The following is a 16,167-nucleotide window of genomic DNA, read 5'->3' as shown; positions in this document are numbered from 1 at the left end:
TTCCAAAAACCCCAGGAAGTTGGTTAATGCCCCTTGCCAGCCAATCCCTGCCCCCTCCTACTTTTTTTTTTTTTTTTAAGATTTTATTTATTTTTTAACAGAGACAGCGAGAGAGGGAACCCAAGCAAGGAGAGTGGGAGAGGGAGAAGCAGGCTTCCCGCCGAGCAGGGAGCCCGATTGTGGGACTCGATCCCAGGACTCTGGGATCATGACCTGAGCCGAAGGCAGACGTATAACGACTGAGCCACCCAGGCGCCCCTGCCCCCTCCTACTTTCCAGAGGCAACCACTATTATGATTTTTCTCCACAATATAATCTGTTCTAGAGATTCATGTAAGTGAAACCATCGTATAGTATGTATATTTTCTTGTGTAAGAGTTCTTTCACAGGAGGAATGTTTCTGAGAATCATCCATGTTCTCGCATGTATCAGCAGTTTCTTTTTATTGCTGTGTGGTTTCACATTGTATGAATATACCTTAGTTTATCCATTCTCCTGGTGATGAACACCTGAACTCTTTCAGGTCTTTAGCTGTTATGAAGTAGGTTACTGTATAAGTTATTTTGTAGACATATGTTTATTTCCTTTGGGTAAATATTTAGGAGTGGTCAAAGGTCATAGGTAATGTTTAACTTTTTAAGTAACTGCCAGATCTTTTTCCAAAATGTATCATTTTATACTTGCACCAACAATATATGAGAGTTCTGGTTGATCCACATCCTGCTCAACATTTGTTTTTAATTTGGGAGGACTTTTTAGCTTTAGCCATATGGTTTATGTAGTGGTATCTTATTGTGGTTTTATTTTGCATTTCCCTGGTACCTGATGATATTGAGCATCTTTTCATATGCTTATTGGCCATACAAATATTTTCTCTTGTGAGGAGTCTGTTAAAATCATTTTGTACCCCCTCCCAATTTTTATATTGGCTTGTTTGCCTTTTTATTATTGAGTTGTAGGAGTTCTGATGTTAAATTCCTGCTTGGGTTTTTCCAGCTACCCTATGAGGAGCACATTCATGAAGGATTTTGCTCCTAGTCTCGGTAAAACTCACAACCATACTTCTACGAAGAGCCAAATTTGGGGTCTGCCAAGATATACCCCAACCAACCAAAGAGGAAGTGTCAAAAAGATGTCTTTCTGTCATTATGCCCTCATTCTACTTCCATCTAGTGTTCTTCTCCCACTAGACATGGAATAAAGGCCACGAGTTTAGATGTCAGACAAATCCCCACACCAGCTTTTAATCCACAGGAGCATGAGCAACCTGAGGGTCACTTTTCTTCCTCTGTAAAATGGATAAACCTACTTTCAGGGTTGTTGTTAAGGATTAGAAATTATTTTTATGTAGGATCTAGAATGTATTAAGTGCTTAATAATATTGGCCATCGACTCAATTCTTGATGTGGGGTCTATGATCTCCATTTTACAGATGAGAAAACAGGTACAGAAACTGAAATAGTGCCTAAGATCGCAGTGAGTCATGAAGCCAGGCCTAGAGTTCACACCATCAACCTCAAAAAAAAAAAAAAAAAAAAAAGGAGCTACCATCATTATGATTATTTTATATTTCTATGTTTTGTCTCCTTTTGAAATTGCCTGTCCCCATCATTGAAGACCCAGCCACCTCCAGGAGACTTACCTTCTCCCTCTCTAGTGTGCTACGGTCTTCTGTTCGCTTCTGCTCCAGCCTGTGTTCTCTTTCCATTATCTGTGGCCACATCTGCTCCTGGAAGAGCTCCTGGTCACCTTAGTATTCCTGTTGCCTCAGCAAGGAGGCTAGCACATACTAGGTGCTCAGCAATGGCTGAACAAGTAAGTCACAGCACAGTTGATACTGTCCCCACACTGCCATGCTCTTCAGTGTCAGGTTCTGTGCATTCTTTAGGGACTGCTACAGTGTGCACCTTCCAGGGAATCGTCCCCTGAGTTGTGGTCCCTCCTATTTCCTCCACAGCATAGGATTCTACAGGATGAGTCTGTCTCCTTCCCTCCTCCCCAGAGTCTGTGACAAGTCTGCAAGAGACAGAAGCAGCCACGCCGTGGCTTGGAGACTGAAAGCTGGGCTGCTTGCCTCGGAGCTGGCTCCAAATCATCCTCTCCTCTCCAGGGGCACTGCGTGGCCTCAAGAAACAGTCAGCTGGAGATGCTGGCTCTGAAGGCCCGCGCCAAGCCCCTGTGGTTTGGCAGAAGAAGAGATCATTGTCCAAGCAGGAAGTAGTCCTGGGGTCTCAGCTGACCCTAGACTTTTCTAGGCAAGGCTGGGGCTCATAGCAGCTTAACTGGGGGCTCCCCAGAGGCTCACACACAACTCTGCCTCTCCAGAAGACTGGCAGGCAAAATGCGCCAAGTCCCACAGATCTTAGCATCACGTGCCTGGAGTACTAAGAGATTTGTTGACATACTGACAGCAACCAAGCTGGTCTAGCTTCCCAACGTTTGCCTCGGAGGGGAGTAGGGTGATCCTGGGAGCTGAGAAGCCCTGTATAGCAGAGCCACGGGCTCATAGGCTGCAGCCCAGGTGAAAGTTCAGCCACAGTCAGACAGGTAGTTGAGATTTGCTACTCCAAAGGCAAGGAGAGGGCACAAGGACAGAGCCATGTCCTTTGTGTGCAGCAAAGTCATAAGCAACCCAGAAAAACTGCAAAATTTCACATGAGACTGAGCCCCGGCCCAGTTTAGTAGATGATCTCAACTTGGACACAGAGGCTTTTAGACAAAAGGAGCACAAAACTCCCACAAGTTTCTCACCAGTGCTAGGAAAAGCACTTAAGAGCTGTCACTTACAATGGCCTCCTGCAGGGGTGGAAGCAGGCTGGGACTATGGGAAGACAGCAGGCCTGTCACTCACTCAGCCCGGGTGGCACAAAGAACTTTGGGATTTAGGCTGAAGGCCATTGATCCCATGGTGGTGTTTGATGTACAAAGGGAGGTGGAATGGTTTCTTTTTTCTGATGTGAGAAATGACTTGATGCCCCTTAAGGTTGGGTCCTAGAACCCTCCTTTCTCCTTCCACTCCCCCTCCCTCCCCGGGAAGGCACACTCACTCACTTACCACCTACACACTGGTAGCTCCATCTATTTATTTTCCCAGCCTAATCCTCTCTAAATCCAACACACGTGGGTCCAAGTGCCTACCCAACATGTCCTCCTGCAGGTCTCGAAAGCACCTCGAGCTCACCATGGCCAAAACCAAATTTGTGACCTTCTTCCCAAATCTGGTTCTCCCCCGCATTCCACATCATCCTGTTGTGCAAGGGAGAAACAATGGTGGCACCCTTGACCCCTTCCTCTCACTTACCTGTCAAATCTTTTGGAAACTGTCTCCTAAATCTCTCCTCACTCCTTCCACCTTTCTACATCCTGCCCACCACCTCCACGCTAGTCCACTACCCCGCTATGTGCTCTCCAGTGGGCAGTCCACAAGGAGCCTCTCCCCTCACGCCCCCGCCCCCCTCACTCCTTACTCCCCTCCTTGACTCCTTCTTATCCTTCAGGGCTCAGGTCAGATGCCACTTCCTCAAGGGAAATGCCCCTGTGACTGCTCTTAACAGGCTATGAACTCCTTCCTTGAACTGGTCATAGTCGCAATTTTGCATTTGGGCCCCCGCTAGACTAGACTCCCATAAAAGCAGCACTGTGTCTTTTTCTTCCCCCCACTCTACATTCCTTGTTCAGTGTCTTACACGTTAAACACTGACATTTAATAAATATTTATTGAATGAATGTCATTTATTTTTTATACCCTGCCTCAACCCAGTCAAGCTGATCACTACCATTATCTCTTGCATATGGAGTATTGTGTTAGGGGTCTGTCCTGAGCCTTTCCCCTCCAGTATATTCCCCACACTGTGGCCAGAATTACCTTTTTAACAAGCAAATGCAACCACTTGTAATCCTCCCTTACTCCCCATAAAATTCAGATTCATTAACATGGCCCCTAACACGTCAACTGCTAGTTACCGATCCAAAGGCTATTTCCTCTTGTTCCTTAGAAACAGCCTGGTTTTTATCAAGACAGCAGTGTGCTCTACTAAAGGACCACCCCAGCCTCTCCAGGAGCCACGGTGCTTCTGAGAGGTTTGAAAGGTAGCACGGAAATCAGAGGCACGGGTAATTCAGTGACTTGAAAAGGTCAGTCTTTCCAGAGGCCAGAATTTTCTTTCTTCCAGATAATGTTGTGTCCCTATGTCTATAAAATACCTTAAGTGAAACCTTTCTTGGGTTAGCCCTCTCTGGTCAGTGAGATGAAAGTGGACACGACTGGTTAGAACTTCCAAGGACGCTTCCTGAAGTAGAAACGGAGAGCAGGCTGTGCTTTGCCCGTCCCCAGTTTCTTCTCCCACTTTCTGCCAGTTTCAAGGACATGATGGGCGGGGCTTCAGCGGCAATCTCAGACAGGAGCTATCAATGGGAATTCGAGCCACGTGGCTGGGATGGCTGAGCAAAAAGAGCCAAAAAGGACCCAGGCGCCCAGTAACTTTGGAGCAGCCACATGGTCCTGCACTTCGGATGTCTTTTATATGAGGAAATAAATTTGTATCTTAAGTCTCTGACCTTTTACTAGCCGCCAAATTGAAACTTGATACAGGCTTCCAAGTATTTCATGACTAACCTTGGTCAGTCTTGCCTCTCTCACCTTCCTCTCGTCCCCAAATCCAACAGTTTAGCCCAGCTGAATGTTCCTCAGTTCCTCAGAGCTATTTCTCTCCATTTACAGTCTTCCCAAGCTGCTCTTGCTGCTTGAATTGCAGCCCCCACTTGGCAAACTCCTACTCAGCCTCTGGATCTCAGCTTAAAAAAATCAGCTCTTTGGTGGCCACACGAGCTATTTTCTGATACCAGAGTTGTTCCTCATCAAGCTACTGATTACACTGTGAACCGTGGTGTTTATTTGGTTTTCTCCTCCAGAGACAGTCAAGTACCAAAGGCAGGGATGCAGCCTGTCTTGTTCAGAACTATACTCCAAATGCCCGGCACACGTATTCAAGAACTATTTCTGAAGAGATGGAGCACATGAGAGATGGGGGGGATGGTGTTGGTTAGATATAGTGGGTCTGAGATCTCTGCAACGTGACACACGAAGGGGACTGGTTGGTAGATTATTATTTATTATTTATACCGTGCCCTGTTCCCGAACAGGATGTAGGGGAGCAGGGTGGCTGGAGCACCACTGCACGGGGAGTGCTACGGAGCTCGCGTCCACTTAGAGACACTGGTCCAGGAGACTCTATCAGAAGACTGCAGGAGAGTCTGCGGGAGGGAGGGGTGGCTAAGAAAAGCAGTAGCATCTTGTCCTGCCTCATCTTCCATCTCCTTGCCTATAAGCCCTACCTTGGGAGGAAGCCAAAACCTGGTGGGAGGGTTGTAGCAGGAAAGGTTAGCAGTAAAGCAGGAGGGTTATTTCCCAGAGAGGTACGCCATCCCACTGTCCTTGCCTCCCCCTGGTGCCTACTGCAAGTAAAGAGTCTGGTCTTCTCTGAAGGGCTCTGGCTGGGCCTAGGGTCTCCTGTGGAGAAGAGCCAGCTCAGTCAGTCTGTAGATGGAGGCCCACTGCTAGCTGCAAGCTCCAGGCTCTGCCCCTCCATCAGCCCCATCCTCTTCCGCATCAGACTGTGCCAAGGGCGTGTCTGCCCCGCCGTCACTGGGATTTGGGCTGTGCAGGTTGGTGGAGTCGTCAGAAGATGAGGAGGACGTGCGGGACGCAGTCCTGTCTGGCGTGGGCATTGGCAGGCTCAACTCCTCCGGGTGGTCATCCAGCCCTGCCCAGAAAAGAAGAGTTGGTCAGGGCCACAAACAGGGCTTCTGGGGACTCTCGGAGATGGTCCAGCCAGGAGAGGCTGAAGCCCAGAGAAGGGCAGGGCCGTGACCAGTCACTGAGCCAGTCTACAAAGAGCCAGGTCTCCTGACTGCCAGTTCCTTCCACTTCACTACACCATGTCTGGGCCCTAGACTCAGGTCAATCAATTCAAGAGTTCAAGCTCTACCTACGTCACTTACTGGCTCCCGAGCGGCTCTGGGCAAGTCATTTTCCCCCTCAAGGACTGAATCTTCTCTAAAAATGGGATAGGCACCTACATTCCAGAAGGGTTTTGAGGATAAAATCAATCGAGGAATGATTATAAAATGTCTGGCATGCAGTAGACCATCAATAAACAGCGGCAGCTTTAAATAAGAGACTATCTATTTTATAAGCTAAACATACGGGCTTTGGAACGAGACAGCCATGGTTTGAACCCAGCTTTCCACTTTCTGGCTGTGTGACAACTTCTGAGTCTAATTTCCTCCTTTATAAAATCAGGATACTACTGCCTGCCCTAATAGGACATTGTAAGGATTGAGTTAATTGAGCACAGTTATTAGCAACCTTAAAAAAAAAAAAAAAGTGCTCAGTAAATATTCGTATGAAGAGGACTAAAATGGCTTATCTAATATAAAAATTTATATTTTATATGATTTTAATTACATGAATTAATCACATTAATTTCACAAACACAAAATTAACAAAGGGTAAGGGGGGCTGGGGCATTCCCAGAATTTTAGGTTGGAGATCTGTCACCCAGTTCCCCTCGGGGTCAACTTCCCTAAAACCAGAACAGACAGCTGTTTCATTCGTAGAAACACCCATTTCCAGCCCCTACATGTATACTTCTCCAGCCCTGCCTTGCAGCCTCACTTCAGAGCCTGCCACCCGGTTCTGGCTAACTGGTGCCCAAGTCCCCCAAGCCAAGGGCCATACCAGATGTCTGGGAGGCTGGTGGAGAGTCCTCACAAGGCAAGAACACATCTGCTCCATCCTGGTCTCCAAGGTCAATAAGTTCTACCTGCTCCAGTGCATCCACATTCACTTCCATGGATGAAATACTCCCTATGGGGGCTGCAGATCAAGAAGAGGGCAAGTCAGGAGGACGCAGGCCAGAGCCCCCAGAGCCCCTAGGATGGTCAAAGATATGTGTCAGTTCTAGAGACAGAAGTTTTGAGGGCCAAAAAAACAAGGGGAAGAGGCTCCCATGATTCAGGACCTACGAGACCTAACCCCCCCCACCCCATTCCAGTCCCTCGCCCCAGGACTCAGAGCTTACGTCTCTGCGACTCGAGATGCAGGTGGGACAGGGGGAAGACAAACTCCGTCTCAGGCTGCAAAATTTCCTCAAAGAATTTCTGCCGCTCCCGAAGGCGGAGCTGCTGGCGCTCCAGGGCTGCCCGAGGATTTGGGTCCATGTCGGCTCCTGGGAGGTGGAAGGGCAAGTAGAGCTATGAAGTTGAGAGGGAACACAACGGGGGCCTGGGCTTGGGGAGCCCCTCTGCAGCCAGCATCCTGGCGTTGCAGCCTGGACACCACCGGACTTGGCCACCTCCTTCCCTTCCTTGAAACAAAGTCCGTTACTACAAACTTCAAGTCTCAGAGAGAGGCAGGGCTGAGCCTGGCTCCACAAAGGGGACGCTGGTTCCAGGCACGGCAAAAGAAGCGCCTCTGTATTCAGGGAACAGGGCCAATAGCCAAGTCTCAGTATCATGCCCTGGTGAGAGGAGTTGGAGGGATTGGTCCAGCCCAAAAGAAGGAGGCACTTCTAACGGACCCAGGCACCCCTCGGAAGGCCATGGAAGACGGTGGGATGGGGATCTCAGGGTGCTCAAGTGCTGCAACTCTGGTTCATGCCCAGCCTTCAAAACCCAAAGACTAAAGCACCCCCTCTCCCCCACACACCCCATCACCACCATCCCCTCCAAACTCTGCTCTGAAGTCACAGACCTGACTTCCAGACTTGGCTCTGCCCCTCAGGAAATCATCTTTCCAGCCTCAGTCTTCCCATCCGAAAATGGCTTAATAGTCCTACCTGCCTCAAACACAACGCAGGGGCTGCTGGTGCAGGTGCTCTGTAAAATGTAAAGCCCAGATACTGTGCTATTTAGAGGCCTCCCCATCTTTTTCTTCTCCGTGCTCCCCAGGTCTTTATTTAAGCACCTCTCCTCTGACACATCTCAGTCTTATATCCCCACCAGTCAGTGAGTAGCAACTGGAAGGGCGGGTCCTGGGTCCAACGCAGACCAGGCCCCCGCGGTCCCCAGTGCTGAGAGCTTTCCAGAACACCAGAGCTCTGGGCCAGCCCAGGCCCTATACTTCCACTCGCATTCACTCCATCTCCTTCAGGCAGAGCGCTCAGAGCCCATCACCGGAGGCAAGGGAGTATCTGGCTTGAGGACCAGCTCGTCATCCTCTGTAGCCTGCCTCCCATGCTTCATCTGGACGCTATGTCGGAGACCCCGGCCACCTCCACAGGCGCTGCTGCGGGCCGCGAGGGGCTCAAACCCAAGTGGGCCAGCCAGGGCCAAAGACAGTGTGCGGAGACGCGGTGGCCGCCGGCTGGCAGCCGGGGAGGGAGGCGCTGACGCCGATTCCTGGGAAAGGCTCTCCGAGCTGCCGCCCAGGTCACAGCGCTAAAAATACCCGGGGCCCCTGGGGCCATCTGCTCCAGCGGCCGGGCGGGGGAGGGAGAGAACGAGGGTGGGGGCGCCCACGGTCCGGGGGTGCCAGGACGCCCCTCTCGCCCTCCCCCTAACCATCTCCCGAGACCTGAGGGGCTTTCCCCAGGGGGCAGCGGAGCCGGGGCCGGGGAGAGGAAGGGAGTTGTTTACGCGACGAAAGGTGCTGGGGAAAAGACGAGGTCTGGAGAGCCTGGAGAGCCCGGGGAGCCCCAGAAATGCAGAGCGCCCTGCCGGTCTCCGCCCCACCCGCCCTGGAGTCCGCCGGAGCGAGAAAATTCCCTAAAAAGGGCCGGGGCGCGCCCGCGGGTGGGGGGAGGAGGCGGCCGAGGGCCCCAGGGCGTCCGGCTAGTGCAGCGGGCCCCCAGCCCTGGCCCGCCCGCCGCCTCTGCGCCCCCGCCGCTGAGCCCCTACCTGCAGCGCCCCGCGCCCCCGCTGCCTCGGTCTCTCGGCTCCGGCGAGACGGCGGCGGGGGCGTGGGAGCGAGCCGCGCCGGCCGGGGTGGGGCTGCGCCGCCGAGGCTCCCGCGGGACGGCCGGGCCCTGGGAGCCGGGAACGAGGAAGCGGCGGGCGGCGGAAGTGGGGGAGGGGCGGCGGCGGGCACCCGCGCTCGCCTCTCTCCCGGCGGCCTTGGGGAGCCCCCTCGGGCGCGGCCGCTCGCACTTCCAGGCCAGGGGAAAAGTTCCCGGCGCGCATCCCTGCCCCGCAGCTGGCCGCGCTCGTCCGCACTCCGCCCGCTGCCGGGGCGCTCGGCTCCGCACGCTCAGATCCACTTGCTGCGCGGCCCTCGGCAGCGCATCCCCGCCGCGGGGACACGCGCGGGTTGTCGACCCACGCGCACTTGCTGCTGGCGACTCCCGGGCAGCCCCGCCGCAACGCACCCGCACCCTGGGCGAGAAGGCGCAGCGGGGAAGGGGTCCTGGTGGAGCGGGGAGGGCACTGACCCGGTGCCGCGCATCAGGGCAGGTGCGCCGCGGCGGAGGGCCCCCCTGACCCTAGGACTCACCCGGCAGCCCCGGGGTTCTGTCTCCGGGATCGCACCGAGCCGCCGCCCAGGCTTCCAGCGCACTGGGCGGGGTGGGCGCCGGGACGGGGCGGGTCAGGGCTGCAGGGGTGGGCCGCTCCGCCGCGCCCCGAGACGCCGGCGTGGAGCCAAGTCCTCCAGGGCGCGAACAGGGGCGCTGCGAATTCAGCCTTGCGGGGGTGGAGGGGCAAGGCACAAACTGTGGGGCCGACGGAGGAAACGCTTGCCCCCTCTCCGTGCCTCCTGCTCAAACCAGTGCGGTAAGTGTCCAAGCTGGCAGCGCCTGGACTGAGATTCTGTGCCCATTCTTTTCCTCCGCCCTCCCACCCATCCCCTTGTGCTCACAGCTCCAGAAGCCGCGGGAACAGGACCGGGTCGGGGGTGTCTGTCGGGAATACTTCTTCCGTGGGGTCATTCGTTCATTCACTCAACATCCGCGAGCAAGCCAGGAACTGGGAGTCATCCTTGGCACCTCCCTGTCCTGTGCTAAATACACCTCCATTCCCTGTCGATTCTCTTCCCTAAATAACTTTTCAATCCACCATTCCTCTCCGTTTCCACCACTCTCTCTCCCTTGGCTCCTCCAGTAGCCTTCTATCTGGTTTTCCTGTACTCACTCTGGCCCTGCTACACTGCATCCCCCCCCCCCCCCATAATACACAGCAGTCAGCCACCATTTCAAAACCCAAGTCTGCGTTCAAAACGCCACCCCCTGCTTAAATCCCTCCATTGTTAGAATAAAATCTAGGTGCTGATATCTCAGCCGAGTCTTGAAGAAATAAGTTCAACAAGCAGAGAAGAGGGGGGATGGGCATGTGCAAAGGGATGGAGTCATGACATATTCAGGTTTCCCTGTCAGGGGACCAGCGCTCTACAGATACCCAAACCGCTGCTTCATCTATTGTTAGTGGGATCTTAAAACAACCCTGTGAGAGAAATACAGCAAGTAGCATTCCCACTATTTTACAAGCAAGGAAACTAGTTTGTGGGAGGCAAGTGGTAGGCAAGTGGTTAAGAGCACAGGCGTGGTAGTCCAACCCTCCTGGGTTGCAAACCTAGCTCTGCATCTAGCCAGCTGTGTAAACACTTAATTTCTCTGTTCCTTGATTTCCTTGCTTATTAGGTAGGAATAATTAATCCCTACCACTTATGAGATAATCCATATAAAATGCTTAGTACAGGATGTGGGCACTTCGGAGATGCTCAATAAACATTAGGTGTTTTGATTGTAATGGGTTCTGAGAAAGGGAGGAAAGTGCTTTCTTCTGTGAATTTCTGAAATTATAGGAAGTACACCCTAATAGTTAATACTTCTACAGAGCTTATTATATATCCGTTGCTGTTATAAGTGCTTTGCATATATTAACTCTTTTAATCCTTTTAACAATCTTGTGAGGTAAATGCTATTATTATTTCCATTTTACAGATCCAGAAACTGAGAGACAGAGAGGTGAAGGGACTTGTCCAAGGCCATACAGCAAATAAGTGATGAAATTCAAATCCACAGAGGCTGCTTCCAGGGACTGTGCTTGTAACCTCTGCTCCCAGCCTATTCCCCTTCTGTCCTGTTGCAGTTTCTATCTTCCAAGAAATGTTTTAGTCAGTTTGATTCTTAGTCCTCAATACTGGATGAAGGAGATACTTGGTCCCACTTCCTAGCACAGAGGAATGAGACCCACTCGGGAGTACAGTGGGTGAGAGCTCAGCTCCCAAAACCATTTCTCCCCGTTCCAGGCTTATCCCCAGGAACAGAACTCCATGGGTTCTTTCGACCTGTCCCCAAGATGGTGAGAGATCTGGAACCTCCATCCCTTCTCTTTGCCAGACAGTTGCCACATGAAGAGGTAGAGAGGGAAAAGCATCCAAGCTAGAGATAATTCAGGGGGCTAAGCTGGAAGGGTGTCAGGCAAGAGAAAGACCCAGGCAGCGGCCCCAGGAGCAGATGGCAAAAGGAGGTGGAAGGAGCCCTGGAAAAGTAGATGGCTGAGACTTCTGGCTTCCATCCAGGATGCAGAAAGCTGGGAAGAGCATCGTTACCACACTAATCACAATTTTTAAAAATTGTTAGTCTATAGAATTACAACTTTTGTCAAACTCAGAGAGCTGAGGTTGCAGAGCAACCAATTAACCTGAATTCCAAAGAAGGACAGGAGCCTCCAAGAAGAAATGGGATGGAGGCACTGGCACACTTGTGAGGAGGGAGGAAGACAGGCCTCCGGCGGGCATGTCAGAACAGTTCATTTCCGTATGTAGATCCGGGTTTCTCTCTCGTATCACATTCTCTCTGCCTCCAGAAAGAGCTACATAAAGAAGTAAAGATCTCTGGAATGGACAGAATAAAGGTAAATGGAAGAGACATTTTTCTGTTTTTAATCACCTTACAAGACAACTGACTCTCTAAAGCAAGAGAGTGGCAATACACTACTCTTTCGCTTTCGAAGTCATGGGGATGTAAAGTGCAGCATAGGGAATGTAGTCAGTAACTTTGTGTGTGACAGTTGGTAAGTACATTTATCATGGTGAGCATTTTGTAATGTATATAATTGTCAAATAACTATGTTGTACACCTGAAACTAATATAAAATCGTATGTCACTACGTTTCAATTTTAAAAAGTAGCAATACGTTGTGGATAGATAGCATATATTAAAGTAAAACGTGTAACAATAACAATAGTCAGACTGATGGGATAAGTAATTGGAAATATACTCTTGAAGGATCCTCTGCTATATAAGAAGTGGTATAACATTATTTAAAGATTGACTTTGATTAATTGAAGATATATATTGTAAATGCAAGGGCAACCACTAAAAAATTTTTTGAAAGAAGTTTAACAAGCCAATATGAAGATAAAGTGGGATTATAAAAATATTGGGAGGCATTCTCCCTGGGCTTTTTTGTGTTCAACGTGTCTTGTTGACTATGTCAAGATTGCAAGGATCTGACTTCTCTGTCACCTGGGCCCTCGCCCAAGATTGTCGATTGTTAATAGAGCTGGAGAGATCAGATCATGTCTTTCTCAAATCAAGGCAGGTTTGCTTACTGCTTGTTATAAAAGTTCTGGGCCTGGCTCCTTAGCCACAGTGTATATGCTGTGCATCTGGGACCACCATATCGGTTCTTGGCCTTGGGGCAAAGGGAACCAACAAACACACAACTATGCTGCTGTTCATGTTGTTTGGTGTGCTGTGAGTAACCAACTGTTTTGATCAAATGCAGTAAGTCTTATTGTCTATTTTTGGTACCCAATAGATTGATGTTTTTCCCTGAAAAAAATGTAATTAATCCAAAGTAAGGAAAAAAAAAGAGAAAAAATGAGAAAAAAAGATGTAAAATATAAAACAAATAGCAAGATACAAGATTATACTCCAACTGTCAATGAAAGACAACAAATTAAAAAACAGACTAGTAGAGTAGGAAGTAAAGCAAAAGGCAATAATGTACTGTCTACAAGAAACCCAATTTAACCATAAAAAAATATATGCGTTAAAAGTAAATGAATGGAGGGCACCTGGCTGGCTCAGTAAGCGTCTGACTTCGGCTCAGGTCATGGTCCCAGGGCCCTGGGATCAAGTCCCGCATTGGGCTCCCTGCTCAGGGGGAAGCCTGCTTCTCCCTCTCCCACTCCCCTTTTTTGTGTTCCCTCTCTCGCTGTGTCTCTCTGTCTCTGTCAAATAAATAAATAAAAATCTTAGAAAAAAAAAGTAAATGAATGGAATGAGATAACACCATATAAACAGTAATCAAAGCAAATTAGAGTGGCAATATTAATACCAGACAAATGTAAACTTCAAAAAGACTATTACCAGTGATAAAGAGAGATATTCATAATAATAAAAGGTTCAATTCACCAAGAAGACTCCACTATTATAAATGTGAATACATCTAATAACAGAGTTTCAAAAATAGATGAAGTAAAAACCAATAGACCTAAAATAGAAAGAGAAAAGTCTATATTTCAGTTAGAGAATTCAATACTGCTCTCTTAGTAATCAATAAAACAAGTAGAAAGGACAAAGCAGGGAGGATATAGAAAACCTGAACACTAGCAACTGACTTGTTCTGACTGATATTTTTGTAACACTTTACCCACCAACAGCAGAGTAAACATTCTTTTCAACTGCACATAAAACTGCACCAAGATACACCATAGTCTGGGCCACAGAACAAACCTCAACAAATTTAAAAGAATTTAAATCATACAAAATGTTGATATGACTATACGAGAATTGAAATATAACTAATAAAGATATCTGGGAAACACCCCCAATACTTGGAAATAAAACACAACACTTCACGATAACCCATAAGTCAAAAACGAAGTCCACAAGGAAATTAGAAAAATATCCCGAATTGAATTTGAAATGCAGCAGCCAGCCACCAAAATACCCTCCGGTGCTCAGGGCCATTCGTTAGTCATACCTTTCTATAGACCTCTGCTACACTGGATCAAGGTTACTCTATGTAAGAAATGATGATGGATCCTGCCCCAAATTAGAATTAAAAAAACAAAAGACCACAGCTTCCATCTTGGGTGTAGGTCCTCTATTGCTTGGATCACTCAGGGGGAAGCCAGCTACTATGTTGTCAACAGCCATGCAGAGAGGCTCACGTGGCAAGCAACAGAAGATTCCAGCCAACAGCCAGGAAGAGCAGAGGCCTGCCAGCAACCACATCAGTGAGCAGGGAAACAGATCCACCAGCCCTGGGAGCGCCTTGGAAGGACCGCAGTCGTGGCCAGCAGCTTGCCTGTGACCTCCTGAGACACAGAGGCAGGACCATTTGAGCTAGAGCATTCCTGGATTCCTGCTACCCAAAGCCTTTGAGATACTGAATACTTATATCAAACTGCTAAGTTTGTATTGCCATGCGGCAATAGATAACCGTGTAGAGACTCTGGTACTGGGGCAGAATGCTGCCATGTCAGCTCCCAAGCGTGGCAGTGGCATTAGAACTGGCAACAAACAGAGAAGAGTGTAGTCAAAGTGCCTTGGAAAAGCTGCTGATAGAAGCCTCAGGCCTTTGATAAGACAACAGCCAGGGCAGACTGGTAAGTGCTACTGGAAACTGGGGGAGGGGGAAGCTCGTTAAGTCAGGACACAGAGGTTAGCAGCCCCATCGCCTGCAGTAAAGAGAACAGGGATACGCCTAATGAACTGGGTGATCTAGCTAATTTCCAAGCAAGGTGGTGAAGGTGCCACCTGGTCTCTTCTCACTGCCGACGGTAAAAGGCCAGCAGGGAGAGAGGAACTAAAGCAGCAGTTCCCAAGTGACAGCGAGGCTGCCTCCGGGGGTGGGGGGGGGGGAGCATATGGCAATGTCTGGAGACGTTTTTGGTTGTCAAAACTGGAGAGGTTGCTATTGGCATCTAGTTCACAGAGGCCAGGGATGCTGTTAAATATCCTCTAGTGCACAAGACAGACCCCTCTCACCACTGCCCCCCAGAAAAAGAATCATTCTGCCCAGAGTGTCAGTAGTGCTGAGGTGGAGAAACCCTGAGCTAAAAGGAAGTGCTGTTAAATTTGAAGGAGCCAGGACTTCACGGTAGGAAATTCTCAGCCTCTCCAAATGGCAAATGAAAGTAACATTAAGAAGTGGTTTCCTAGCAAACCTCAAAGCCAGGGCATTGAAAACATCCAAAACTACATGGTCTAAAAATGACACAGAGGGGCACCTGGGTGGCTCAGTCGTTAAGTGTCTGCCTTCGGCTCAGGTCATGATCCCGGGGTCCTAGGATTGGGCCCCACATCGGGCTCCCTGCTCAGCGGGGGAGTCTGCTTCTCCCTCTCCCTCTGCCCCTCCCTCCACTTGTGTTTTCTCTCTCACTCTCCCTCTCAAATAAATAAATACAATCTTAAAAAAAAAAAAAAACTGAGAATATGGCTACAAAATCTTGAGTTTATATCTCTGGAAGAGGCAATGCCTCAGAGTACTATTCAGTCAGATAAAAGATCTCTAAAGAAATTATAGGTGTGCCTCACAGATCCTCTGAATCAAACAATAGGGATTCTAGAAAGCTTAGGGGTGTTGTGTTGTCCCTTAGCCATTTCAGCAGAAGCCTAATGCAGAGAAGGGCTTACCTCAAAGAAATTGTGGGCATGGCTTTTGTCTAATAGAGTGCCCTAAATAAGATTCAGAGTGACCTTCAAGTTCTTAAAAGCATAATATATCCAGAAACATCTCCAGCTTGGATGTATAGGGATAAAGAGAGTATAAAATAAAAACAGGATTTTTGGTTCTGAACAAAATGGAGTAGATGCATTCCTCTCTATCCCTCCCACTAAGTACAGCTTAAAATGCTAGACATTATACCTCAAACAAACATAAGGCAGACCAACCAGGAACCCTAGTAGGTTTTCTTTTTGCTAGGGTCTGGAGAAACCTGCAACCTGGAAATAGGCACAAATAAAAATTGTTCCCATGAAAAGCCTGTTTTCTCTTGTTAAAGGACTGAGAAAGGGGCACCCTAGCAAGACAGAAATCTGCTGACATTAAATGTCCCACTCCAGCAATACTAGAGGAAAAACCACTCCCAGCCTCCACTAGCAAAGACAGAGGGGAAAGCCAGACTTCAATGTTTGTCTTTTAACAAAGGTAACAGGACACCTCCCCCACTTCACCTCCAGCTGGTGTCAGAGGAGACCCAGTGGGAGCCTGGGC

The 16,167-nt window shown here is 49.3% G+C and overlaps 2 protein-coding genes across 8 annotated transcripts in view; one reads left to right on the top strand and one right to left on the bottom strand.

Annotated features, from left to right (window-relative positions):
• Positions 1-5,089: 5,089 nt before the first annotated feature.
• DBNDD2 (dysbindin domain containing 2) overlaps positions 5,090-16,167 on the bottom strand; it is a 35,852-nt gene continuing 24,774 nt past the window's right edge. Inside the window, exons 1-4 of one of the 7 annotated variants that reach the window (XM_027621475.2) lie at positions 9,854-10,037; positions 7,083-7,229; positions 6,740-6,877; positions 5,090-5,762 (exon numbers count right to left, since the gene is read on the bottom strand). In XM_027621475.2, the coding sequence (XP_027477276.1) occupies positions 5,557-5,762; positions 6,740-6,877; positions 7,083-7,221 (483 nt within the window). In that variant the 5' untranslated portion in view covers positions 7,222-7,229; positions 9,854-10,037 and the 3' untranslated portion in view covers positions 5,090-5,556. Of the gene's footprint in view, positions 5,763-6,739; positions 6,878-7,082; positions 7,230-7,753; positions 8,261-8,898; positions 9,031-9,428; positions 9,626-9,853; positions 10,038-16,167 lie in introns of those variants that run through there. The other 6 variants (XM_027621470.2, XM_027621473.2, XM_027621469.2 and 3 more) reach the window with 6 other exon arrangements.
• On the top strand, positions 8,254-9,477 carry LOC113938503 (collagen alpha-1(I) chain-like). Its single transcript, XM_027623885.2, has 2 exons — positions 8,254-8,341; positions 8,594-9,477. Exons 1-2 carry the CDS (start codon positions 8,254-8,256, stop codon positions 9,475-9,477), a joined length of 972 nt encoding a protein of 323 aa, XP_027479686.1.

The sequence above is a fragment of the Zalophus californianus genome, chromosome 8 (genome assembly GCF_009762305.2).
Source record: "Zalophus californianus isolate mZalCal1 chromosome 8, mZalCal1.pri.v2, whole genome shotgun sequence".
Classification (NCBI taxonomy): Eukaryota; Metazoa; Chordata; class Mammalia; order Carnivora; family Otariidae; genus Zalophus; species Zalophus californianus.
The sequence above is the reverse complement of the archived record's forward strand: the minus strand, read 5'-3'. Positions and strand labels throughout refer to the sequence as shown.